This window comes from Narcine bancroftii, chromosome 2 (assembly GCF_036971445.1).
Source record: "Narcine bancroftii isolate sNarBan1 chromosome 2, sNarBan1.hap1, whole genome shotgun sequence".
NCBI classification, from domain to species: domain Eukaryota; kingdom Metazoa; phylum Chordata; class Chondrichthyes; order Torpediniformes; family Narcinidae; genus Narcine; species Narcine bancroftii.
The window spans coordinates 227,229,362-227,255,546 of record NC_091470.1 but is presented as its reverse complement, the minus strand read 5'-3'; the positions used below and the strand labels follow the sequence as shown (position 1 = coordinate 227,255,546).

At 42.0% G+C, this 26,185-nt stretch overlaps 1 protein-coding gene across 6 annotated transcripts; it reads left to right on the top strand.

The window, feature by feature from the left end:
- Positions 1 to 25,259, top strand: fbxo43 (F-box protein 43). Of its 6 annotated transcripts, XM_069920418.1 has the most exons (6): positions 12,470 to 13,335; positions 13,735 to 13,912; positions 18,764 to 20,226; positions 20,720 to 20,822; positions 21,942 to 22,127; positions 24,292 to 25,259. In XM_069920418.1, the coding sequence occupies exons 3-6, from the start codon at positions 18,800 to 18,802 to the stop codon at positions 24,538 to 24,540; spliced, it is 1,965 nt and encodes a 654-aa protein (XP_069776519.1). In that variant the 5' UTR covers positions 12,470 to 13,335; positions 13,735 to 13,912; positions 18,764 to 18,799; the 3' UTR covers positions 24,541 to 25,259. The 6 variants fall into 6 exon arrangements, with proteins under 6 accessions (XP_069776523.1, XP_069776519.1, XP_069776521.1 ...); XM_069920422.1 differs by lacking the exons at positions 12,470 to 13,335; positions 13,735 to 13,912 and adding an exon at positions 1 to 150; XM_069920420.1 differs by lacking the exon at positions 13,735 to 13,912.
- Positions 25,260 to 26,185: the final 926 nt, after the last annotated feature.

The window sequence follows — 26,185 nt, the reverse complement described above, 5'->3', positions numbered from 1 at the left end:
CGGCGGCGGGTTGCTTGCTCAGTAATGGGTGGAAGGAAGCTCAGAAACAAGGAACCGGCTTCATCGTAACGGTTTGAGGGGAATGAAATAAGAAATCTCGACGGGGTAATTGCTGCTCGTTCTCCTGGCGGAGTGTTCTTCAGCCCGTGTGTAAGTACAGTAGAGGCGGGGAACTGTCCTCTGGGGGGAAAGCTATTAACACCTTGTTGACAAGTAGATTAGGAGAAGCATCTTTTGGTTTCTGGCTACACCATTTGGTTGCAATTCCAATTTTGGGGTGTTTTTTTTGGCCAAACCTTGTGGTTTGTGTGGTGATATGTAATTACACCACTAGGTCACCAGGGATCATCCTGGTGACTTTGTATATAAAGCAGTCCAGAGCTACAGTCAAGCCTTCCTGGTTTGTCTTGCAGAGAGACAAGACCTTTTAGTGTACGTATTAGTTTATTAAATTGAACTGACAATAACTACACCAGCAGTGTGAGTAAAAGACAGCTTTAATAAACTAATATGTACACTAAGAGGTCTTGTCTCTCTGCAAGATGAACCCAGAAGGCTAGACTGTAGCTCTGGACTGCTTTATATCCAAGGTCACTGGGATGATACCTGATGACCTAATGGTGTAATTACATATCACCACAGTTTGAACATTTTGTGTGGTAAAGGAGAAACAATGATTGAGTGATCTGCCGAGTTTAACACAAGTCGGCTTGTCCTTTCTCTCCATAATGCTGCAAATGCTTATCTGGCTCCCTTGAGGGTGCTACAGTTGAACCTGACTTAATTAGTTTTCACAGTGCATTCTGGTTCCTAACCTATGGTGTTTTTGAAGAAAAGGTATTGTGTAAATTTTCTTGGTTCAACATTTCTTAATTCCTAATCCCTTCGTTAATGAGAACAATTTTCAATTACCCCAGTGGAAGCTATTCGTACTTTAAAAAAGATCCCTTGCACTTGAATCTGATCTCATGGTCTTTTTAGAATTGTGCTGTGATTTTCATTATTCTTATCAAAATTCAATTGTCTGCATTTCTCAGCAATAAATTATTTGTTACCTACCTATCTGCCCACTGACCTATCTGTATTTTCCAAGCCCCATGGCATATCTAGTGCAACTTTGACCTATCTGTATTTTCCAAGCCCCATGGCATACCTAGTGCAACTTTGACCTATCTGTATTTTCCAAGCCCCATGGCATACCTACTGCAACTTTGACCTATCTGTATTTTCCAAGCCCCATGGCATACCTAGTGCAACTTTGACCTATCTGTATTTTCCAAGCCCCATGGCATACCTAGTGCAACTTTGACCTATCTGTATTTTCCAAGCCCCATGGCATACCTAGTGCAACTTTGACCTATCTGTATTTTCCAAGCCCCATACCTACTGCAACTTTGAGTTTTGTTAGCTGCAGCTTTGGAAATTTTGCCCTGTGTGACTATGTCAATAATCTACATTAAGAAAAATAGTCATCCAAATTCTGGTCTCTGGGGAACTCAACTGTACTCTTTCATCTGATTACAAATAAGATTTGCTTGCACAGACTGTCTGTATGATGTCTTGGGGGTGGGGGGGGGGGGGGAGATGGGGAAAGGAAGAGAAGGTCTAAATATTCTCTGGCTTTTTAAATATCTGCCTTGTGAGCTGATAGGAATCTGCTGAGCTGCACCTTCCAAGAATGACTGTGGAGAGGGTTAGATGGTCCTGAAGAATAATTATCTTTTAGCCAGGTTGATGGTAATCTACAAAACTAGCAAAAAAAAGTTTCCAATGAATTTAGGATTTCTTGGTATATATTCATATCAAGTTTAAGTTGTAGCTTTAGTTAGATTTGCTGGTAAAGGAAATCATAATTTAGAACTGCTAGCCAACATTTAAAGAATATATTAGAAATTCTCCACGAAAAGACAAGCAAAACGATTACATGTATGTTACTTTTTAATTTGTTCAACATGGTTTTATGCAGCTTCAGTAAAGTTTAAAAGGAATCTATTCTAACTTGTTTCCTATTAATTTTGGGAATTGAAATATTTCATTCTGGATAAAATTAAATGCTCTGTTCTTTATGATAACAAGGAATGGACAGTTTGAGACGTGATTGCATTGGGGTTCATGCAGCTTTATGGAAACCTGGGAAACACTTTTATTTTGGAGTCTTCATCCAAAGAAAAGTACTTTTGCTTTGACTTGAAAAATAGTCTAAGGTTTTCAATAGGATTTTGCTAACTGCTCAAGTTGAATCAGTTTCCATTAATATTTTTGTAACACAAGTAATCTCCAAGTAGTTTATTTTAGTTCTTTGTCTTCTTGGCTTTATCTTTAATTGCTGGGCAAATGCGTTTACATGATTTGCTGTCCACTTGTTTGTTATACTTTTATTGAAAAAAAAATCTTTTTTGTTAGAGTATTACCCAGCGAAGGAATTGCTGCATGACAGGCTACCATTTAACCCAGTCATCCTCAATGGGGGCCCTGAGGGTCACAGCTTTATTTTCTTTTCACCTCGTATAACAAATTTTTAAATGTAGTTGGTATGAAAGAAGTATGGAAGAAATCAAAATTCCTTTGTAGAGAAGGAGGCCAATAAACATTGAGCAGAGTCCTGGGGGGCAGGGAGAAAAGCCAAAAAAAAGTTGAGAATGGCTTATTTAACCTAATAAATTCACACTTTGTCCCTGTTTTTTTTTGTGTGGCCCTGTGAAATGTTCCCTGGCAGACCTCTTGCAGATACTGACTTGCAAATCGTACTACTCCCAATTTTTTTTTTGTTGAAAAGTTGGGATTGCAGTTTTGCAAACAAATACTACTTGCATGGTACTTAAATTTGGGTATGGCAGGAGTAGCTGGTGTTGTAATCTTCCCTGGGGAATGAGGGAAAATTGCAATATCCTGATTACCATGTCTGTGGGAAATGTTTCTAGATGTAGTTTCTGACTGCATAACACAGCTGAAGTTGGAGGTGAAGTATCTGCAATGCTGAGAATATTCTGAATAGAACAGTTGATGAACTGTCATGTCACAGACACAGGAAGAAAGATGGGTGACATCTTGGAAGAACAGTAGGCAGATAGTTCAGGAATCCCTTGTGATGATTCTGTTATTATTGTACTGAGTTGGAAAGAATGGGTTCTCAAGAAGGGGAAGCAGCAAGGGCACAAGTGACTTTGTGGACAGCAGAGTTTTAGGTGGTGGAGGAGAAACTGGGGGACTTGAAAATGAGTGGAGTATACAGTTGTGTCCATAAACTAGATTACTCAATTAGAACATTACAGCACAGAAACGGGCCCTTCTAGTATGTGCCAAACTATTCTGACTAGTCCCACTGACCTGTGCCCTCCATGTTCCCTCCTATCCATGTACCTGTCCAAATTCGTCTTGAATATTAAAATTGAGCCTGCATTTACTACTTCAGTTGGCAGCTTGTACCACACTCCCACCACTCTCTGTGTGAAGAAGTTCCCTCTAATATTTCCCATACATGTTTTCCCCTTTCAGTTACAATCCATGTCCTCTGCCTTTACCTCTGTTTGGTGGGTGGGGGGGGGGGGGGGGAACCTACCTATTTTTACTCTCTAAATGCCTCATAATTTTAAAAATCTCTCAAATCTCCATTCATGAGATCCAGGTAAAGTCTTGCCACATTTTCATCCAATTTACTACTTCATCATGAATACAGAGCACCTGCAACCTTCCTGACTACCCTCCCATGTGGGACCTTGTCAAAAGCCTTACTAAAGTCCATGTAGATAACATCCATGGCCATTCCTTCATTAACTTTCCTAGTAACTGCCTTTGGAGTTATGAAACCATGCACATAATGAGTTAGGGGTACGATTTAAACAGTGGTTTTCAATTTTTTTTCTTTCAACCCACATACCACCTTGAGCAATCCCTTACTAATCACAGCACCTATGGCATGGGGAATACTTAAAGTGGTATGTGAGTGGAAAGAAAAAGGTTGAGGACCACTGGAATAAATGAATGTGGCTAAAGAGTTTTATAGAAGGGAGGACTTTAGATGGTTGGATCACTGGGACTATTTCTGGAGAAGGTTGGACCATTACAAACCTGATGGGTTACATCTGAATTGGAAGGGAACCAATATCCTTGCAAGTAAGTTTGCTGTTGTTGAGGATTTAAATTTGGCAGAGGATGGAATCGAGAACAATAGTACAGCAAGTTGAAGCAATAGGAGGTAGTTTCTCCAATTGGATGGCTGTGACTAGTGGTGTTCCACAAGGATCAATACAGGACCATTGCTGTTTGTAATGAATGCATGAATGACAAATGTGGGAGGCAAGATCATTGACACTGTATTGGTGTTATTGTTGATAGTGTGGAGTATCAACACTTAGGCTGCAGAGGGTGTTGGTGAAAGAAGTTGAAAAATGAAAATTAATTTTAATCCAGGCAAATGTGAGGTGTTTAATTTTTGGGATTACTAAGGAATGATGGGTACAGTGTATTGAGGAATGGGGGAGATGTTGAAGTACAGAGATTCTTGACGGTGGTAACATGGGTAGAAAGGTGTATTGGGATTTAGGCCTTCATTAATGGACACTTCAAAGTAGTGAAGTTATGCTCCAATTTTATAAAACCTTGGTCAAAACTCAGTTGGAGCAATGCATACAGTTCTGGTCATGAATATCTGAGGAGGATGTGATGATGTCTGAGAAGATGCAGAGGTGAAACACCAGGAGGTCTCTGGGGTGCAGCAGTTCAGTGATGAGGAGAGACTGGCGAAGTGAGGACTGTTCTCCTTGGAATAGAGGTAGTTCAGAGGGGATATAATTGAGGTGCATTGATGGGATGAATTCCAGGAAAGTTTTTGATCCCCCATTATTAATGGAAAACTAGAGGATACACATTTGGTATCAGGGTGAAGAGATTTTGGAGGAACATTGTCACCAAGCAAGTAGAAAATACTGGGCATTTGCTATCTGAGAGAGTGCCTGAAGCTGGGTAGCTGACAGCATTCTAGTGATAAGACAAACACTAGAACTATTCAGGTTGAAGGCTTTGGGTACAATGGTGGCATTAATACAGATGAGTGACCACTGGTCAGCAAGGTTGCGTCAGGTTAAATGGCATTTATTAATGAGTAGAAAGAATAGATGAGGGCAGATAGTCTGCAAGTTGGCATCTTAAATTTGGGGAGAGCATAAAGCAGGATCTGGTGAGTTGATTTGGAGCAGCAACTTGCTAGTAAAACATCATCCAGCATGTGGGAGTTCTTTTTTAAAAGAAAGGCAAGAATTTAGGCCCATGTGTTCCTATTAAAGTAAGTTAATGGTGGCAGGATTGGAGAACCCTGGATAACTTGCAACATTGAAGGATTGATGAAGGGAGATGTTGTGGTGAGAGAAAAGATGCATATTGGGAGAGTGGGCAACTAGAAATGGAAATCTGAGTGTAAAAGGGGGCCATGAAATATTGGTAAACAAGATTAAGGTGAATCCCAAGAGATTTTTTAAAGTAACAAAGAAAAGGGTAGGTCTCTGCAGCAGTCAGTGCATTGAGCTGCAGGATGGGGGCCCTGTCTACATGAGTATCAATTAAGGAAAAAAATGTGGTGGATCAGAAGAGGCTGAGACATGAAGAGCCTTTTTCCATAATAGAAGTATCAAGGATGTACGTTTAGTGTAAAGAAGAATTTTCTTTACTGCCCAGATGATGTATGAAATTTGCAATGCTTGACTTGGCAGTAGTTTCCTCTCTCATCTTTGGCTTGGCTTCGCGGACGAAGATTTATGGAGGGGGTAAAAAGTCCACGTCAGCTGCAGGCTCGTTTGTGGCTGACCAGTCCGATGCGGGACAGGCAGACACGATTGCAGCGGTTGCAAGGGAAAATTGGTTGGTTGGGGTTGGGTGTTGGGTTTTTCCTCCTTTGCCTTTTGTCAGTGAGGTGGGCTCTGCGGTCTTCTTCAAAGGAGGCTGCTGCCCGCCAAACTGTGAGGCGCCAAGATGCACGGTTTGAAGCGTTATCAGCCCACTGGCGGTGGTCAATGTGGCAGGCACCAAGAGATTTCTTTAGGCAGTCCTTGTACCTTTTCTTTGGTGCACCTCTGTCACGGTGGCCAGTGGAAAGCTCGCCATATAATACGATCTTGGGAAGGCGATGGTCCTCCATTCTGGAGACGTGACCCATCCAGCGCAGCTGGATCTTCAGCAGCGTGGACTCGATGCTGTCGACCTCTGCCCTCTCGAGTACCTCGACGTTAGGGGTGTGAGCGCTCCAATGGATGTTGAGGATGGAGCGGAGACAACGCTGGTGGAAGCGTTCTAGGAGCCGTAGGTGGTGCCGGTAGAGGACCCATGTTTCGGAGCCGAACAGGAGTGTGGGTATGACAACGGCTCTGTATACGCTTATCTTTGTGAGGTTTTTCAGTTGGTTGTTTTTCCAGACTCTTTTGTGTAGTCTTCCAAAGGCGCTATTTGCCTTGGCGAGTCTGTTGTCTATCTCATTGTCGATCCTTGCATCTGATGAAATGGTGCAGCCGAGATAGGTAAACTGGTTGACCGTTTTGAGTTTTGTGTGCCCGATGGAGATGTGGGGGGGCTGGTAGTCATGGTGGGGAGCTGGCTGATGGAGGACCTCAGTTTTCTTCAGGCTGACTTCCAGGCCAAACATTTTGGCAGTTTCCGCAAAGCAGGACGTCAAGCGCTGAAGAGCTGGCTCTGAATGGGCAACTAAAGCGGCATCATCTGCAAAGAGTAGTTCACGGACAAGTTTCTCTTGTGTCTTGGTGTGAGCTTGCAGGCGCCTCAGATTGAAGAGACTGCCATCCGTGCGGTACCGGATGTAAACAGCGTCTTCATTGTTGGGGTCTTTCATGGCTTGGTTCAGCATCATGCTGAAGAAGATTGAAAAGAGGGTTGGTGCGAGAACACAGCCTTGCTTCACGCCATTGTTAATGGAGAAGGGTTCAGAGAGCTCATTGCTGTATCTGACCCGACCTTGTTGGTTTTCGTGCAGTTGGATAATCATGTTGAGGAACTTTGGGGGACATCCGATGCGCTCTAGTATTTGCCAAAGCCCTTTCCTGCTCACGGTGTCGAAGGCTTTGGTGAGGTCAACAAAGGTGATGTAGAGTCCTTTGTTTTGTTCTCTGCACTTTTCTTGGAGCTGTCTGAGGGCAAAGACCATGTCAGTGGTTCCTCTGTTTGCGCGAAAGCCGCACTGTGATTCTGGGAGAATATTCTCAGCGACACTAGGTATTATTCTATTTAGTAGAATCCTAGCGAAGATTTTGCCTGCAATGGAGAGCAACGTGATTTCCCCTGTAGTTTGAGCAGTCTGATTTCTCGCCTTTGTTTTTGTACAAGGTGATGATGGTGGCATCACGAAGATCCTGAGGCAGTTTACCTTGGTACCAACAAAGCTTGAAAAACTCATGCAGTTTGGCATGCAGAGTTTTGCCGCCAGCCTTCCAGACTTCTGGGGGGATTCCATCCATACCTGCTGCTTTGCCACTTTTCAGTTGTTCGATTGCCTTATATGTCTCATCCAGGGTGGATGGTTAATTGAATTATTTATCGTTGTGTGTAATGAGATACAATGGGGAAAGATTTGTTTGGCATGCTATCCAGGCAAGTCAACCTCTACATAGTACAGCAGAAACACAAGGATAAAGCTAGTGTTACAATAAAATGAAAATTGCAGGGAAAAGTGTCACATTACACAACACCCTTCCATTGTCTTGGAGACCAGTACAATTACAGTGCAAAGTATGGACATAGAAGCACTGCTGTGATGCCAAAAGTCAACTTGCTACAGTATTTACCTTTTAGTCGCCCACAGTGCCTACCTGTTTTCGGTGACTTGTGTGTCTGTTGGGCATTTCTTTTTCTCATTTTCCCCAGTTTTTTCCACCTAAGTGTGATAAGCCACTGTCTGTATATTTCTGTCAGGGCACACCTATTGACTGAGTGTACCTGTGGCTCCACCCACAGACTCCTGACTAAGTCACTGTTGCACAGCTCCTTCCCCAGTTCAGGACAGTCGACCAGCAAGGATGTGCCTCCATTCTTTTGTGAATAAAAGCTGTGAGTTTTGCTTAACTTCCAGTCTTTTGGAGTTATTGATGGTCACAATAAATTTTAACAATGGAGCAGATACAGAAGCCAGAGAAGCTGGAAATCGACCCTCAATCGCCTGAGGCCTTTACCAACTTCAAACTCTGGCTGCGCTGCTTCAAGGCATTCCTGCAGGTATTATTGTCCATTGTTCAATCAGAGAAAGAAAAACTACAGGCATTGCCCTGCCGGTTTGGGCTCTTGGTGTAGTCTATGATCAGGGATGCCACATCATATCTGGAGGTGATGGACATCTTGAAAGGTCAGTACCTGAGGAAGGTAAATTAGGTCTATACAAGATATCACCTGGTGACCTGAAAATTGCCCATAGGGTACCTTCAAGCCCTGTGAACCCTTGAACGGGCCTGCAAATGCAAGGCCATGACAGCTGTGGAGAACACGGAGGACCTGATTCGCGGGTATCAAGTCCAACTACATCAGAGACTATTAGAGCAAGGTGAGCTCCACTCAGAGGGTGGCCCTTCAGAATATGGAGGCCTACTCTTGGCTGACAACACGACTGCCTTGTGATTGCCCCAGCTGCTTGACAACTTGGGATGTGCTACCACTCATGTCCTGCCAGTGATCTGACCACAGCAGCCATACTCTATGAGCACCAAACACCACCATCACCATGTCCCATCAGCGACTCAACCACGGCTGCTGTACTCTGTGAGCACCTGAAGTGCTACTTCTGGGCCCTGGGCAAGCACCCAAGGAAACGCTGCCCAGCGAAATGTGCAGTTCACTCCAGCTGTGGGAAGAAGGAGCACTGTGAAGATGTGTAGATCCAAACCACCTCTACCCAGCGTGTGAGTAGTGGGGCTGCCATCTTTGAGACTCAGCAGCACTGTGTGGGGACTGCCATCTTCTGACCGAACACAAATGCTCTGCTACATCAACAGGTAGTGACCCAACACTGGTCTCTATCACTCTGACCAAGGTAGTCATCATCAACTCACCTGATCAATGATGGATATTGCGGTAAATGGCCATGTGATGAGTTGTCTGCTCAATTGTGAGGGCTTTATCCACCCTGAAACAGTGTAGTGCTACTCCCTTGTGGTAAGGCCAAAAAGTCTCCTTGGCCTCAAAGTCCTATCCACGGCTACTATGTTGTGATTCTGATAGTGCAGGGCACAGACTACAGAGACTTTAAACTCCTAGTAATGTTCCAGCTATACACTGCCACTCTACTGGGACTGGACTTTCAATGTCACCTTAAAAGCATGATGATGGAGTACAACAGGCCCCATTGCTCTTTCTCTCTTTCCCCCCCCCCTCCCCCCCAATCCTCCCCCACTGCCTCCAGCCAACAACCTGGCCAGTGCACACAACCTGCAGACTCTCCACCTTCAAAATGATCCCTCCACCACTGTTTGCTAACCTCACCCTTGACTTTAAACCCATTGCCACCAAAAGTAGATAGTACAGTGCTGGAGACAGGGCCTTTATTAAGGCAAAGGTGTAGTGGCTACTCAGTGAGGGGATCATTGAAGCCAGCACCAGCCCTTGGAGAGCACAAGTGGTGGTGGTTAGGAACAGGAAGAAAAGCAGAATGGTGACCATTAATAGATACACTCAACTGGATGCATATCCTCTCCCTGTATATCCAACATAGTAAACCAAATTGAGCAATATCACCATTGACCTAAAGTCAGCATTGCCATCAGCTCCCCATCCACCTGGAGGACTGCCAATATACTGGTTTTGAGGTGGATGGCCACATCTAACCTTTCCCAAGGGTCTCCTTTGCCATCAGCAATGGGGTCTTGGTCTTCCAGCGGGAGGTGGACCACATGGTAGACCAGTATGAGCTGCAGGCCACCTTCCAGTATCTGGACGTCACCATCTGTAGCTATGACCTGCAGGACCATGATGCCAACCTCCAAAAATTCCTCAAGACCACCAGACTCCTTAACCTTACGTACAACCCACCTTGAATTGAGTAATTGGCCCCGACCCTGACTGCATGCACCTACTTTTGGACCCACCCTGAAAAGGTGCCTGGGTGTTTTCTCTTACTATGCCCAATGGATCCCCAACTATGTGGACAAGGCCAGCCCTTTTGTTAAATCCACTCTTCCTGAACATCAGAGGCCTATGTAGCCTTCAACCACATCAAGGTTACAATGTACACAGTGGATGAATTCACCCCTTTTCAGGTGTTGAGTGATGCATCTGACTTTGCCCTAGCTGCCACATTTAACCAGGCGGGCAGACCTTTCTTCTGCATGCTCTGGGGCCCTGAAATTTGGAACTCTTCTGTCAAGAGAGTCCAAACCCATTGTTGAGGCAGTATGGCATTGGAGACACTACCTGCCAGCAAACTATTTACCTTGCCAACTGACCAATGTGCAGTTGTATTCATGTTCAATAACCAGCAGCGAAATAAAAATTTAAAAAAAACAAGATATTGAGGTGGAGAATTGAACTTTCCACCTACAATTACGCTATCTTGTACTGTCTTGGGAAACTCTAAGCCCCAGATGCTCTATCCTGCAGAACCTGTGCCAGGGCACAAATTGACCACTACGATGATCTCTGCCACCCTGGAGTCACCATGTTCTTTCACTTTGTCAAATCCTGCAATCTGCCTTACTCCATTGAAGAGATTGAATCAATGACTGAAAACTGCCAGGTCTGCGCAGACTGCAAACCACACTTCTGCTGGCCACACTGAGTGCAGTTGATAAAGGGTGATGTACTTCCTCATCATCGAATACTTGTGTTTTCCATTCACCATCCCCAGCCCAGACATGACCGCTTCCACAGTCATAAGGACCCTACATAGTTGCTTCCTATGCTATATTCATAGTGACTGGGGGCCCTCCTTCATGAATGACAAGCTGCACCAGTCTCTGCTAGCCAGAGTGCCACCAGCCTCTTTTCCCCCCCCCCCCCCCCCCCGAGGAAAGTCAGGAAGGGAGACTGGTGCAGTCTGGAAGGCCTTTCTGTCTCCTGCTGGCAAGGGGTCCTCCCTGAGGTGCTCCACTTGATCAGGTAATTCCTATGTACTGTCACCAATGCCACACCACATGAATGTTCTCTTTACCTGGGAAATCCACTACAGGGGCCATTCTGGCAGCAGGGCTGGCCCTACTCTTGACTCTATGGAGTCTGAAGTCTGACCCACTGGTCAAAAGGATCCACCTCCTCCATGTCAATCCCCTGATGGGCATGAAGACTGTCTTTGTTAGGGGTCTGGTGCCCTCAGGGGTTCCAGAAACCATTACTGATAACCATACACCCCTTTCACCTCTTGCCATCCATGATGCACCAGGGCTATAGCATGTTACCCAATCCAGTCTTGATGCAGTACACCCACCATGCGCCACAGACTGTCCAGGACCCCATTGCTACACAGTCACAGCCAGTACTATGACAGTTGCAGCGGCAAATCAGCCTGCTCAATAGACTTGTGATTGTATCTAATGGACTTCACCCTGCCAGAGTCTTTAAAAACGAGGGGTGAATATGGTAAGCCATTGTCTGTATATTTCCACCCATTGGCTGGCTGTACCTGTGACTCCATCACAGACTCTTGAATAAAGGTGACTGTTCCACAGCTCCCTCCCTACCTCGGGACAGTCCACCAGCATGGAGTGCCTCCATTCTATTGTGAATAAAAGCCTGTCCGTTTTGCATAACTTCCAGTCTTTTGGAGTTCTTGATGGTGCAACTCACTAAAGGCACTTTCAGGTGGCCAATTGACCCACTTGTAAAGCCGCATATTTTGGCAAAATGCGGCTGTGGGAAGGCCACGTGAATGTGCAGGAGGTGTCTGCAAGGCGAGTTTGGTAACCCTCCTCCAAGAGGGATAATCCCCCGCAGCCCAGTGGCCTCCCCAGCCAGTGGCCAGCGCCTGACAGCTTCTCTCCTAGTCCCCACACTGTAGGGCGGCTGGCGTGGGCTGTCAGCATGGGGACATCCCCACACTGATCCTGCTATCCCGCTCTCTTCCCACTCACAAAATCAGTCCCCATACAGTCCGGCAGCCGGCGCGGGCTGGTCCCCCACACTGTTGGGACTGATTTCAGGAGTGGGGAGAAGGGGGCTGGAGCAGCCGGCGAGGGAAGAAGAGGGCTGGCTGAAATAATGCTGGTCCCTGACTCGAGCGCCCCCGTTCCCCCGCCAGCCGCTCCAGTCCCATGAATGGGAGAGAGCGGGTCAGGGGGATCACCGTGGGAATGTCCTGCCCAGGACGTCCCCGCGCTGGCTGTCCCAGCTGACAGCCAGCCATCCTGAATTGACAGCCCAAGGGACAGGAGCTGGAATGCGCTCAGCTGTTCTTTCAGGTGGCCAGCGCTGCGCTTTCAACGCTGCCACTTGAAGAGCAATTTAAAGGGGCGCTTCTGCTTCTTCAGGCCCATTCTTAGCGGAGAATCCACCTGAAAAAGCCTTAAGTTTAACTAAAATATTCAGATCCTTGAAGCCGCTTTGCATCATCCTCATTGCTGGCATTCCCACTTAGTTTGTCCTAAGCGGGCTTGGGAATAGACTTTTTTTTCTCTCTTATTTCCCCCCCCCCCCCCACACCCCAAATCGTTCATATAGATTGTGAATAGTAGAGACCCTAGTTCCTAAATCCTGCTATATTCCACTAGTCGGGCACCCGTTTATCCCTTTGTTAAATCCTCATTTTCTGTTTTAAAAATGTATGCTTCAGGTGTCTCCAAGGTGAAGAACGGAGACTCTTTAAACATCATCGGGTTGAAAGCTATGGGTTGGATTTCGGTGTAGGCGAAATGGGCGAGATTTTGGACACCGCCTTGTACTGGCCGTACAGAGGCTGAGCTAGAAATTGCCGACTAGACGGGAACAACCAGTTTTATTGTTGATCTCTATGCTATAAATTTGATTCGAAGAACGTTGTGTTTGAGAGAAGGAGTTGCTTTTTTAAATTCTTTTGGCGGTCATTTAAACCTCGTTTAGCGGGGAAATGCAAACGGCTAAATTGCATCGTAGTGGCGCAAAATTCAAATCCAAACGAGGGAACCTGCAAAGGAGGGCTTCGCGTGGTGGCAGCATCTGGGTTCCCAAGACGATGGGCAGCGCGATTGGAGGGCAAGTGCGCGCTCTCGGCACGTTAGGAAGACTGTCTGCAGCTCCAGTTCCTCTCCTGCGCGTCCTGCTCGAGACCCCAGTGTAACAATTCAATCCACAGCGTTGGTCACCGGCCACAAGTAACCGTGCCCCTGTGACACGGGCGGTCATTATGCATGTGCCTGCCAGCCGAGGCGTCTCCAATTCTGAAAGGTGACTTCCTTTTGGAATCTGTCCTTCTTGTGAAAACATAATTTACACTGAATCAAGTGTGTGCTACCGTGCTTCGCCTTTTGTTTTGTCTATATAACTACGTCTTCCTCCTCAACTGATTTAATCGCGTATTTGCTACACTTAGCGTTGGGGTGGTGATATTCTATATGCCAGACCTTTCTCAAAAGATCTGTAACGAATATTTTAAATGTTCAAGACCTCAACCTAAATGCCCGTTAATGTTTCTAGTTTCGACGTTTCTGCATTGGGATACATTTAAAATTGCTCTATTACTGCACAATTAAACTTTCGTTTAATGTTGACAAGTTATTCCTCTGAGCGAAAGATGTTTTAATCCGGACTACCCATAAACCTGATCGCTAACTATTGTTGAAGTAGATCTTGTATCCAGATTTAGTACAAATCTGGGGACCTGCTTTCCTGCAATAAAATATAGCGTGGCTTTGGAAGCTTGGACAGAGACGGGACACTGCCATACACTCCATTTTTCAGACACATCTGAAGAATATTTGGTGGGATGAGGCTAAAGGCTTCAAGAATAAGTACCTTGTGGAAGGTGAGAGACCGAAGAGTGGCTGAATGTTGTAACTTGTAAGAATACAGTAGAAATAGGATGGATAAGATTTCTCTCACTATTTGCTTGTGCTAAGAGAATAAAGTGCTCTGCCCAATTGCAGATGTTGTTTTCTCTGCACCCTCTTGCAGCTTCTGTTTGATTTTTAATTTTTTTTTTTGTTAAGAAGATTATCTACTTAAAATGTTGACTTTTTCTTTCCACAGGTATTATTGACCCCTTTAACTTCCACTACAAGGTTCAGATTGGCCATGGTTAAAGGACATGGGATATCTGCTCTAGATTGGTCTATTTTGCAGGAGTGGCCATTTCAGGGGTTGATCACCTCCTTATAAATTGGAAAGTTTTGTAATTGCACAGTAAGCAGTCTTGAATGGTTCAAATGTGGTAAGGAAGATGGTGAGTCTCCATGGTCTTTGAGTGATGACACTAAACAGTGGTTCTCAACCTTTTTCTTTCCACTCATACCACTTTAAGCTATTGATTCTCTGTGATTAGTAAGGAATTGCTTAAGGTGGTATGTGGGTGGGAAGGGAAGGTTGAGAATTACTGCTCTAGACCCAATTGTTACTGAAATATTTTGCTTGAGAAAAATTGTCTTTGGCCCATTTCCTTTGGAGTTATGAAACCGTGCACATAACGAGTCAATGAGATAGTGAAAACAGTGGTTTTCAAACCTTTTCTTTCCACCCACATACCACCTTAAGCAGTCCCTTACTAATCAGAGAGCACCTATGGCATATGGATTACTTAAAGTGGTATGTGAGTGGAAAGAAAAAGGTGAGAACCTCTGCACTAAAGTGAGACATAAATAACATGTTGATTATAGAACCATAGACAATTACATCACAGAAACTGGGCCCTTCCAGTCTGTGCTGCACTATTATAAGTATTTAAAAACTAGGCTATGAAGAGATGAATGACAATGAAGATGTAACACCAGGAAGTATTAAAATAATCTGAGGAATCTAAATTTTCTGTTGGTATGAAAATACTGGTAGTATACACTTGCTGCACAACGTTGTGCTGTTGGAGTGTGGATGTTTTGGGAGGCAGGAGGTGAATTGCATATGAGATGAGCAGACTGCTTTGTTCTGGATGTTTTTGATTTTTTTTTGAGCTAGCCTCTTCCAGGGCAGCCATTCTCAATTCTCAACCTTTTTTAGCTAAGGCCCCCTTGGGACTCTGCTCAAAGTTTATGGGCCTCCTTCCCTGTGAAGCAGTCAAGTTTATTTGGTGATTCTCTCCTACTGACTACACAAACAAAACTATTTGTGTTTTCTGTTCACTGCCCCCCCCCCCTTAAATGTGCTGTGGCCCCCAAGGGGTCTGTATTTGCCCCCCCCCATTATCAATGGCTGTTATTGGCAAAGGAACTGTAGATAGTAGCCATACTGTGGAGAGTTGGGAGGAGAATTATGTTGTGTATGATACTTAATCAGTTCTCATAGTCATGGTATCCGATCAAGAATTTTGCTCACAGTGGTTATTTTTCCAGTACTTGTGTGGCATGAATGTTGCTTGTCACGCATCAGTCCATGTCTGGATGCTCTCAATACTGCAACAACCATCAAAAAGGACTAGCCTTGATATGCATTACTGTGCTTTTTTAAAATGTTTTACTTTGTTCCTTTATATTTGACATTCTCAGATATTTCCCCATTTTGTTGTGGTTTCACTTGATTTCCAGCATCTTCAGTACTTTGTTTTTTAGAAAAATACATTTATAACTGGAGCAAAATGTCTATGCAAAGTAAAATGGTTAATAATCTTTATGGTTTACTTGATTCATGTCATCTGGAGCATAGGCGGCTGTCTATCCTGTCTCCTCTTGTATTTGACCCATCTTCTGTTAAAGGACTGCACATTGGTTGGCTTTGTTTGTGAATTCTCGGTTGTGATTTATTGTCCTGATCAATTTTCAACCCTCTGAATTTTGTGGTCATCCAGTGTGTTTGGTTTGGGTTCCTGTGCTTTTCATAGCCTGTCCAAATATGATCACTGTTCCCAAAGAGCTTGTATTATTGTTTGGTGGGTGTGTGGGGGAGAGGGAACTAAGGATTTAACTCCATAAATGCAATCCATTCTAACCTTTTTAGTTGTGCAGCTAAAGGAAACAATAATGTGGGAGATTCTTTATAATCATTAATGTGTGCATTAATATAAAAAGCTAGTAGTTTTGATAAGTACTGTTTAATTTGTATAATTTCTCTTTTTATAAATGGAAGGTTGATTAAAAAGTTTTTTATATATGCATATACATTTCATAATGATGACTTGATAAGAGTATTTGCAAGAATGGAGCAAAAATGGTGACAATATGTGCATTAAATTATTGAGGATAAAAAGCAATTGCAGCTTTTGTGAGGAGGATGGGAAGCACTAGATGACTTGGGAATTGACAACCATTTGGGGTGGTCAAAACAAAACTTGGAGGTTCCCAATATCTAAATGAAGCAAAGTTTTTACCCAGCTGCTGAGACAGTGTTTGAGAAAAATATTAGCATTTCAGGTTGATAGCATATAAATTTTTTTAAACTACCATGTTTGCAGTTGATCCTTGAAATTTTGAAATAAAATATGGCCTTAATCAGGGTAAAATTTCTTGACAAAGTCGCAACACTGTCACCATCTTCCTGCTCGCTCTGATGTAAGCTCACGCATGGCCCGTTAGTTATTTGCAAAGTGTCAGGGTTCCTCTGCGGAGTCCATCTGCCCAGACCTACTGCTATTGGTTCAAAACAGGCTTTAAATGACCTATTACAGGAGCCAACAGTGGTCTATTTTAAAATGTCCAAATAGCATGTAAACCTTTTAATTGATGATTTGTTATTAAAATATTGTGATTTGCTTTTAACTGTATCCTCTGGTCAGTAGTAAGTGCAAGATTTGGGGGTCGTGTTACACAAAGGGCATCATTCAAATCCATTTTGAGTGGAAATTCTGGGGTTGTCCTATGAGTTGCCCTATACAACAACATAAGTGGTAGACATAATTGTAAGAAGGGAAATAAAAGTTGAAGTACAATTCAAAAGGAAGGTCAAAAAGGTATGCATGCACAGATCTTTCAAGTAGGATGGGTTGAGAAAGGTGATTTAACTTTTTTGAGAACTGAACTTTGAGTTCAAATGTCAAGGAATTTACAAATTTAATATTTTAAATGTGCTGCCCAATTGACCAACAACCCCTGGGATGTTTGTGTTCCATGTAAAACACAAGCTTTTTGCAATGGTACATCCCTTTGATATTAAAGGATGTATGTGGAACATTACAGCTCAGTACAGGCCCTTCACCCCATGATGTGCCAATAAAAATGAAATGTCCCCCTATTTGTAACCCTCTAATTAGCTTTCATTTGTGTTAGTCTTTTAAATGTCACTATTGTACCACCCTGGCAATGCATTCCAGGTGCCTACTACACTTTTATATTTAAAAAAAAAACCTTCCCCTGACATCTCCCCTCACCCTGTACAGATGTCCTTTGGTGTTTGCTACTCTTGTCCTTGCTGTCCACCCTATCTTTTGCTCTCATATCTTTGTAGACATCCAAGTTACCTCTCGTCCTTATTCACTCAAAGAGAAAAGCCCTAGCTTTACTAACATTGCCTCATAAGACACCTTCTCAGTCCATGCAGCATCCTGCACCCTCTCCATAGCTCCACATCCTTCCTGTAATGAGGCAACCAGAACTGAACACAATACTCCAAGTGCAGTCTAAACAGTATTTGAACTCAATCTCCTGACTAATGAAGGCCAGCATTCTATAAGCTTTCTTAACTATCCTGTCAACTTGCATGGCAACCAGGAGGATCTATGGATTTGTACCTCAAGATTCCTCTGTTCTATCCCCCATTGGTGAGAATCCTCCTATTACCATGTACCCTGCCTTCAAGTTTGACTTTCCAAAATGCATCATTTCACAGGATGCAGATGGGCAGAAAAGTGGCAGTTGGAGTTCAATCTGGATGTAATCTGCCACTTTTCTGCCCATCTGCATCCTGTCTATATCCTGTTGTAACCTATGGCAACCTTCTACACTATCCACAACACATCCACCCTTTGTGTTCTCTGCAAACTTGCTGACCCATCCCCCTACTTCTTCATCCAAGTCATTGATAAAATTTGAAGAGGGGTCCTAGGACAGATCCCTGCAGAGATCCACTAATCACTGACCTCCAGGAGGAATACATTCTATCGATTACTATCCTTGGCTTTCTGCAGGCAATAAGGATTTTTTAAATGCTCAAGGGATGAAAAACTTGTATCATCCTGAATAATGGTGGGGGTTTTCATTCGAGGTATGTGTAATAAGTCTTCAAAATCAGAAGATTCAAGTAGTGTAAATAAATGAAAATTTCTTTCCTTGCAGAAAGGTCAATTGACATGTAGTAAAGATCTTGAATCAAAAGATGAAAGAGCTATTCATACATGGCAAACTGTTCTGATATGCAATGCAAAGTTTAAAGCAAATTCACTATTTCTGAAATATTTGCAGGGTAAAAGAACTACAAAACAATGAAGATCAACAAAATGGGATTGGTTGGATAGTTCTAGCATTTTGGGTTAAATCCCATATTGCAGTTGCTCAATAAAATGCAATAAACTCATTTACATTTCTGATTTTTAAAGAACAATTGATTGACTCAAGGTAAATTGGGGAATTGAGAGTAAAAATAATGTGCATCCACTATGTGCAAAAGATGGTGGATAGATCATCTACCTTTCACTATTGATCAATGCTGATTTAATAAAGCAAATTCAAAAGTTGTAAATTTAATTTCTGGAAAGAATCACAATTTAATTTTCATTTTAAATATAGTTATTTGTTTCTAGGACAACTGGTGATATTGCACATTCCATCGAGCCAAGATGTTGGGTTTTCTGAAACATTCTTGTGATGATCTAACCATCTCTGAGCCTCAAGGAGTTGATCCTGGAAAGTTTAAATCCCTAGGACATGGACCACAAAGTGAGAATGATTATAAGGAAGGAGAAAGCAAAATGCACACTCCCAAATATTCCAGCGGATCTATACAAAAACTTGATTCGCATACTGCTGTCTCTCCTGCAGCCAACAAAAAAAGACAGTTCTGCACTGACAGGGTGCCACCCTTTTCTGTTGAAAGACTTGATGGGAAAAGCACTAATTCTATTTCACTAGTTTTGTCTGAAACCCCCAGGATATCAGGTAAGACTGTCATGTTACGGCGGCGACGACTCCTTGAGACCCATCGCTCTTCAAAAGAGCATGTGGAATTACACAAAACTCCTGAGTCCACTGTCACTGGTACAGAAGAATGGCCTTATACCAAAACATGTGATAAACTCTCCTTTTCAGACAGCTTATTGAATTCTGCAGGGGACTTTAATTTTGAAGTTTTATCAACCAGTCCACTAAATATTGAAAATGGTACTTCATGTAGAACTAAAAGGTTTTTTTTTGCACAGCAACGGACCTCCACAATAGATGAATTAAGGGGTAAAAATTGGTTAATGCCTGATTGTGCAATATCTGATCAGTGCACTTCATTGAGTAAACTTGACTTGAGCAGTTTCTCTTTCTCTGAAGATTATGATGAAAACACCTCATCAGAATCATTTGTCACACCTTCCAGGCATGGAAAACTGAAAACATCTGGAGGGGATCAGTTTTTTACTCCAGTGAATTTGTTTGCAGGAAGAATGTTACAAAGAACCCCTTCACAGGACAAATTAGATACCTCAACAGAGGACAGTGGATATAATTCAGTTGGTTTGGAAAAATCATCTGATTCATTTTCGAGTGACGAAAGTTCCTTCCAAGAATTAGTGAAAAACAAAAGAAACACCAAGATGCCAGATTGCAAGAGGTCTCTCCGAAAATTGGAAAGAACAAAACGATTGTCCACCCTTAGTGAGCGAGGCTCACAATCTGAGGCGGAGGATGAGCACAAAGCAATTCCTCTAAAGGGATCAATTTGCAATCCAAAACCCCTCCGAGATGATGAGTTGGTGTTTGAAGAAAATAACGGGGAAGACTGTGTTCTAAAATTTAATCAATCATTGTCTCTCACCCCTGCTTTGCAGTTAATACAAGAATTGTGCTTGAGAAAAAAGAAAAGGCTGGGAGATGCCATTAAGGGTCAAAGTGGATCAGAAGAAAAGGCATTGGATGAATCTATGCCATCACTATGTAGACTAATTGGCAGAAAAATGGGTTTAGAAAAAGTGGATATTTTGAAAGAACTGTTGAACAGGAATTTGATGCATGTTCTCACTATAATTTTGTGTTGCTTAACTGTAGAAGACATCTGCAGGTAAGATGGTAAAATGCACATAGAAGTTTCTCCATAATCTTTTGTTCTGTTCTTCTTTGCTTCCCTGAACCTCCACTCTCTCCAAAGAAAGCCTTCAAAATACTTCATATTTTGGAGACCCAGGTTAAAGGTGATTTTTCTTTTTAATGTAACTACTGGCTGAAAGGATTTTACAAATTTCAACATTTTACTCCTTTAATGTTGAAAGGCTATGTTTAAGATGGAGGTAATTGGAAATGGTCTCATATAATAGTAATGGAGAACACTTTTTAAAAAAAAAGCTTAAAAGTAAATGAATGCATCCTATTCAAACAAGTATGAAATGACATGCTGTTTTTGCATTAATGGAATATGTAGCTGCCATTTGCATTCCTTTTGCTTGATAAAATACTAGGTATAGGCACTTGGCTTTAACATCTAGCTAACGTGCACTATCCTAAATGCTCAAGTTTTTGTCTTCATTTTGCATATTAATACCTTATTTTTGTGTAAGAGTATGGAAAGTGAGCAAAGTCTGGAAGAAAATCATCAAGCAAGATCAGGCAATGTGTCTCAAAAGAAAGCAGTATCTTGTAGAAATTCAAACCCATGTTGTGGTAAGTTTCACTTTTATGCACTAAGGTTTGCTTGCAAACAGAATCATCTGTTTATGTTGTGTAATTTCTATAAATGAAAGTACTACAAAGTTTTGCAGAGGATCTCTATTTGTATTTTATTTTGTAAATAACTTCAAATAGTTGTGATATCTTGCAGGATTCCTGAGGTGAACAATGCATTGTCCAATTAGTCAAGTTTTGCAGTTCTCAAATGCACCTTTCACATTTTGGGTCCATTCAATGGCAAATCAATGATTTTTTTTTTCACTGAACTGAATTACAATAATTACTGAAGGAAGCTATATGACCCATTGAGTGCATAACTTCTCTATTTAAGAAAAATACAACTAAAACTTGGTGCTTTTATTCTTTCCTTTCAAATCCTGGCCTAGCTTCCTTGTATACTCTTAAAATATAATTTTCCTCTGCTAGAATTTCTGGTAAGCATTCTAGCTTCTAACTGCTTTCCATGAAAACATTTTGTTTTCTCATATGGATTTATTTATTTTTATATAGTGCATCTGGTAGAAAGAATAAAGATTTAAACTGATGGATAGATAGTGAATTAACAAACTGCTTTGTCCTGGATGATGCAAAATGATTACACATCCAGGCCGTAGGAAAATTTTCTATCTGAGAATTGTGTCAAAATTTGAAATTAAAACAATGATCTGAAATGACAAGATCGTGACATTTGGCTTCTGTCTTTAATCTAAAATGTTAACTATTTTCACACATACTGGTGGAGTGATTATTTTCTGTTTGTTCCCATTGTGCTGTTTTTTGTGATTTTTTTGGGGGGGGGGAAGAAGAGGAGAAAGGAGAAGGAATATTTGCTTTCTATCTTGCTATGAAATGGTAAGATTTGTGGCAAATGCAGTTGGGTTAGCACTGGTTGGGAGTTGATTACTCCAGCAGAAGCCTGCAATACCAAGATGAAAACAGCTGTTTTGATGGAATGCAACATTGATAGTCTCCTGTTGTTGCTCTACTGTGATACTTAGAGGAAATTGGTTTATCTTTAGACACTTTGAAATTTTTTTTAACTGACAAAGTTACATGTTTAGATTTATTTACACCATTTGGTTTGAGAATCAAGATCTGAATGTTTTTCAACAGCATAACCGACCTTGGACTGCAGATGCTGAAACCAGGGATAATCTCCCAGATCGCCCTGCTTTGAAATCTGTTCAGTCACAAGCAAAGGTTGTCTACACTCCAACCATCTCCTCTCACCAGGCAATCACCCCTAGTGGATACAATAGTGCTTCAAGGTCAGCTAGTAAACGAGATGAATTTATGCAGGTAATTGTAAGGAAACACATTGGAGCTTTCTATAGAGTGAACAAATGGACAACACTGAAATAATTTGCTGATCAAGCTGATTTGATGCAAGCTGTATTTCCATTTTGGCTTGAAGTTCTTTTTGGAAGGCCTTTCAGCAGCATTGAAATCAACACTTTGAAGCCAACAATTTTACAAAAGAAAAATAAAGATATTTATCTCCTGATGACTACTTTTTATATTGTTACAAGCCCAGAGGACCCCAAAACCCAGCAGCAATAGATATTCACCAAGACAAATGATTGCTTAAACAAAAGTTGCTTTTAATTATCTTTAAACATGAAAACAGAGTCACACTTTAACATCACTATTGACTTAACTAGCCTAACTTAACCCCCTTCTAATTCTAAGTGCATGTGAATGCAATGTGTGTGTAAGTTCCGAAAAGTTCTTGATTCACTGTCCAATCTCACTTCTCATTCTTCAAAGTTCACTGGTTGCATGCAATTCTTATACTGTGCACAGAATTTAACATTCATGAAGTTCACCAGGCTTTGGTGCTTGAAAGATAAATGGTTACTCTCATGAAGATTCTTGTTGGTTTTCAGAGAGAGATTGTTGTTCCAGGACACCCAGAACTGATTTCTTTTTAATCAGCCACTTCAATGTCTTGCTGACTAAACTTGCCCCCTCAGGTCACCACATAGTGCCTTTTTGTTTCTCTTATTTCATGTGAAACATTAGACAGCAGGCACTTTCAGGTGGCCAATTGCCCTGCTTGTAAAGCCGGATATTTTGGCAAAATGCTGCTGTGGGAAGGCCATGTGAATGTGCAGCAGGTGCCTGTAAGGCGAGCTTGGTAACCCTCTTCCAAGAGGGATAATCCCTGCAGCACAGTGGCCTCCCCAGCCATCTGAATGCAGCCACCTAAAAGTGGCTGCATTCAGATAACAGTCAGCTGGCCAGTGCCTGACAGCTTCTTTCCCAGTCCCCACACTGTCGGGCAGCCGGCGTGGGCTGTCCCCACACTGTGGGAACTGATTTCGGGACTGGGGAGAAAGGGGCTCGTCGAAACAATGCTGGTACCTGACTCAAGTGCCCCTGTACTCCCCTGCTGGCTCTTCCAGCCCCGTGAGTGGGGAGAGAGGGCGGGGCAGTAGGATCAGTCTGGGATGTCCCATGTGGAACGTCCCCATGCTGACAGCCCACGCCAGCTGCCCGACAGTGTGGGGACAGATTTCGTGAGTGGGGCAGCGCTGATAGCCTTTGCTGGCTGTCCCAGCTGACAGCCAGCCGTCCTGAATTGACAGCCCAAGGGACAGGAGCCGGAATGCACTTGGATGTGCATCCCGGTGCAGCTGTCCTTTCAGTTGGCCAGCGCTGCAGTTTCAACGCTGACACCTGAACTGCTTCTGCTTCTTCAGGCGCATTCTTAGCGGAAAATGCACCTGAAAAAGCCTAGCCGGTTCTCTCCTTTGACCAGGCTGAACTAAGCACTCACAACCCATCTTCCAAATGGGGTTTTCCACAAGCTTGTCCTGTTCCAGTCCCAGTTGCATGCACTCCAAAACCACATGGCTCTCCTAAAACAGCAGTTCCTTCCAGGCAGAATGTAGCTCTGACAAGCTCTTTCATCTGTTGCCTTTTTGTAAACAATAATCCATTAGTGAAGTCTTTTTGGTACTCTCCAAAGCTTTTGCAAAGACTGTTGACCCAACATGTCTAGCATAAGCAAAGCTCCAGTATTTTAAAGATCATCTGTTTAAAGTGTTTGTATGTGACCTACACTTAAAAACCCTGCCCCAATTTATCTCCCCAAAACTTATCTATATTCTGTTGCAATATAAAATTATAGACCAATTATTTATCCAATAAGGGAAAATTGATTTGATGAATTCCTAGAACTTGGGTGTTTAGATAAATTGCTTTTCTTGTTTCTAATTGCTATATTTGCTATTGCTGAAATATTGTGCTCTGCTTTGGTCCCACTACATTCCAATGCTTAGTCTAGGTAAGATTGAATTATTTAATGTCTGTATACCAGGAAGACATGAAAATCAAATCTTTGTCCTATCCAGGCAAGTTGATCCATACTTGATTGTCTTTTTTGTCTAAAAAATATAATTTGGGAATGTTAAAGAGAGAATATTAGATTCTAACAAAAGTACTGTATTCTTGCCATCAGGTTGCCAAAACACTGTTTAACGATGAAGCTCTGAAACCATGCCCACGGTGCCAGTCACCTGCCAGGTACAATCCAATGAAGAAAAGAGGCATTTGCTGTCGAAAAGATTGTGCATTTGACTTCTGCACTCAGTGCTTTTGCATGTTCCATGGATCCAGAGAATGTGGCAGCAAGATTGCCAAACCTTTTAGCAACAAAGGAGGAACACCAGGAAGTGCTCAAAGCAAGAGAAACTTGAGAAGATTATAAGTTTTAAGGAAATTGTAAGCTTGTATATGTTAATACGGATCTATGAAAATTCCCTCAACCTTCTCCCTCCCTCCATCTTATGGATCATCTTGGCTGAATGTGTATCTGTACAAAAACATTTGAAGACATTTTTAAACTATCAATTTGTTTATTTAAAAAAATTACTTAATGAATGGGGAAAATTTGCAATCCAAAGTTGCAATTTTCCCTTGCTCTAATCAGCATATTTGATTTTAGCCAATGAATTTTTTTCTGTTGGGTTGGAGCTTCAGAATAATCATCAGTAACGTGATAGAAACCCTGCTTCAAATTTGGAAGAATTCACAATGACATTTTTTAAAAATCTGAAGATCAATGAACATGGGACTGAAAATGGGAGAATCAACAACTTGCTGCAACAATATTGCCAGCATTTTATTTATGGGGATGGAAAAATTGCACATTCATTCCTTTTTTAAGGGTGTATGGGAGTGAATATAGTTGTTTTGGACATTTGGGCTCCATTGAGTCATCAACTGAGCTTAAAATCCAACATTCCTCTATTTCTGATGTGTGTAAAGAACTTAAAATTTTGACTGCAAAATCAAGGCAGCAGATATGTGTCCAGATTCTTGAAAACATTTGTATATAGTTTTTATATATGTTAATAGGTTGGTGGAGATTTTTAAAGTAGATTTTAACCTGTTGATGCTTAATAAAATTTTCATTAGTGGTGTGAATTTTCTTCGTGACCTTAATTGTTTGATTTTAAATGAACTTTCTGCTGACTTTAGAATGTTTGCACAAGCACATCATATCTGCAGTAGATGAAAATTTTGTTTTATTCAGACAGAACTAAATTTCCTGAAATGTGATTCATATAAATTTTGAAGTGGAGGAAAACTGGAATTTGTTTACAGTTGGCTCGTCTTCATGAAGTTTCTTTGTCTTTGGCCACAATGTTATAGGAAAGAGTTTTTATAGTGGTGGTTTTTTTTTAAATCTTTTTTTGTAAATCTTGTCAGTCATCTTGATTATTTTGTGTGCATTGCACTCTCTCAAGTTAGATTCTAGAGAGTGGAGCATACTGTATAGGGAGAAACAAATGACAATGAAAAATTTGAAGGCCAAAAGAACAAAAATACAAAAGATTTGAAGTTCCCAAGAGGTAACTTGCATTGTGTCTGACTGCTTCAGTGTTTGGAGTCTTGTGCCAAAATAAATTGCAGTAAACTGGAAATTCTGTAAAGCTGCACCAATTTGGGTGTTATAACCAAGTGTCACTTGGTTAGACAGAAATGATTCAGATTTAAAAAAAAAGAGTGCAAATGGCCAGAATTGTGCTTAAGTACTGTCATTGAAGTTCTAGAGTTGGGCTGCATGGAAATAGCTCTGGTGTTGTCAATTTGAAGTCCATGACAGAAGATTGTATTAGTGGTTAAGAATCGTGCTGACCCAGATGCCTATAAATGCTTATCCTGTTTTCCTGCATTTAGTTCATGTACTATTTCTATCTGTTCCGTTTCTGTTCAAATAATACTTGAAAATTGTTAGTACCTCCCTCTGCCATCTCCTCTGGCTGTTAATTCAATATATCAACCACCCTCTGGATTTGGGTGTGGACAGTGGCCCTTGGATCCATTTTAAATCTTTCCCCTCATATTTA

What these genes read in the sequence shown, in the direction of transcription:
- fbxo43 (XM_069920422.1), top strand. Translation starts at nt 18,800, where the DNA reads ATGTTGGGTTTTCTGAAACATTCTTGTGATGATCTAACCATCTCTGAG. An exon ending in ACTGTAGAAGACATCTGCAG is followed by an intron (nt 20,227 to 20,719) that starts GTAAGATGGTAA and finishes TTTTTGTGTAAG; the next exon opens with AGTATGGAAAGTGAGCAAAG. An exon ending in AACGAGATGAATTTATGCAG is followed by an intron (nt 22,128 to 24,291) that starts GTAATTGTAAGG and finishes TCTTGCCATCAG; the next exon opens with GTTGCCAAAACACTGTTTAA.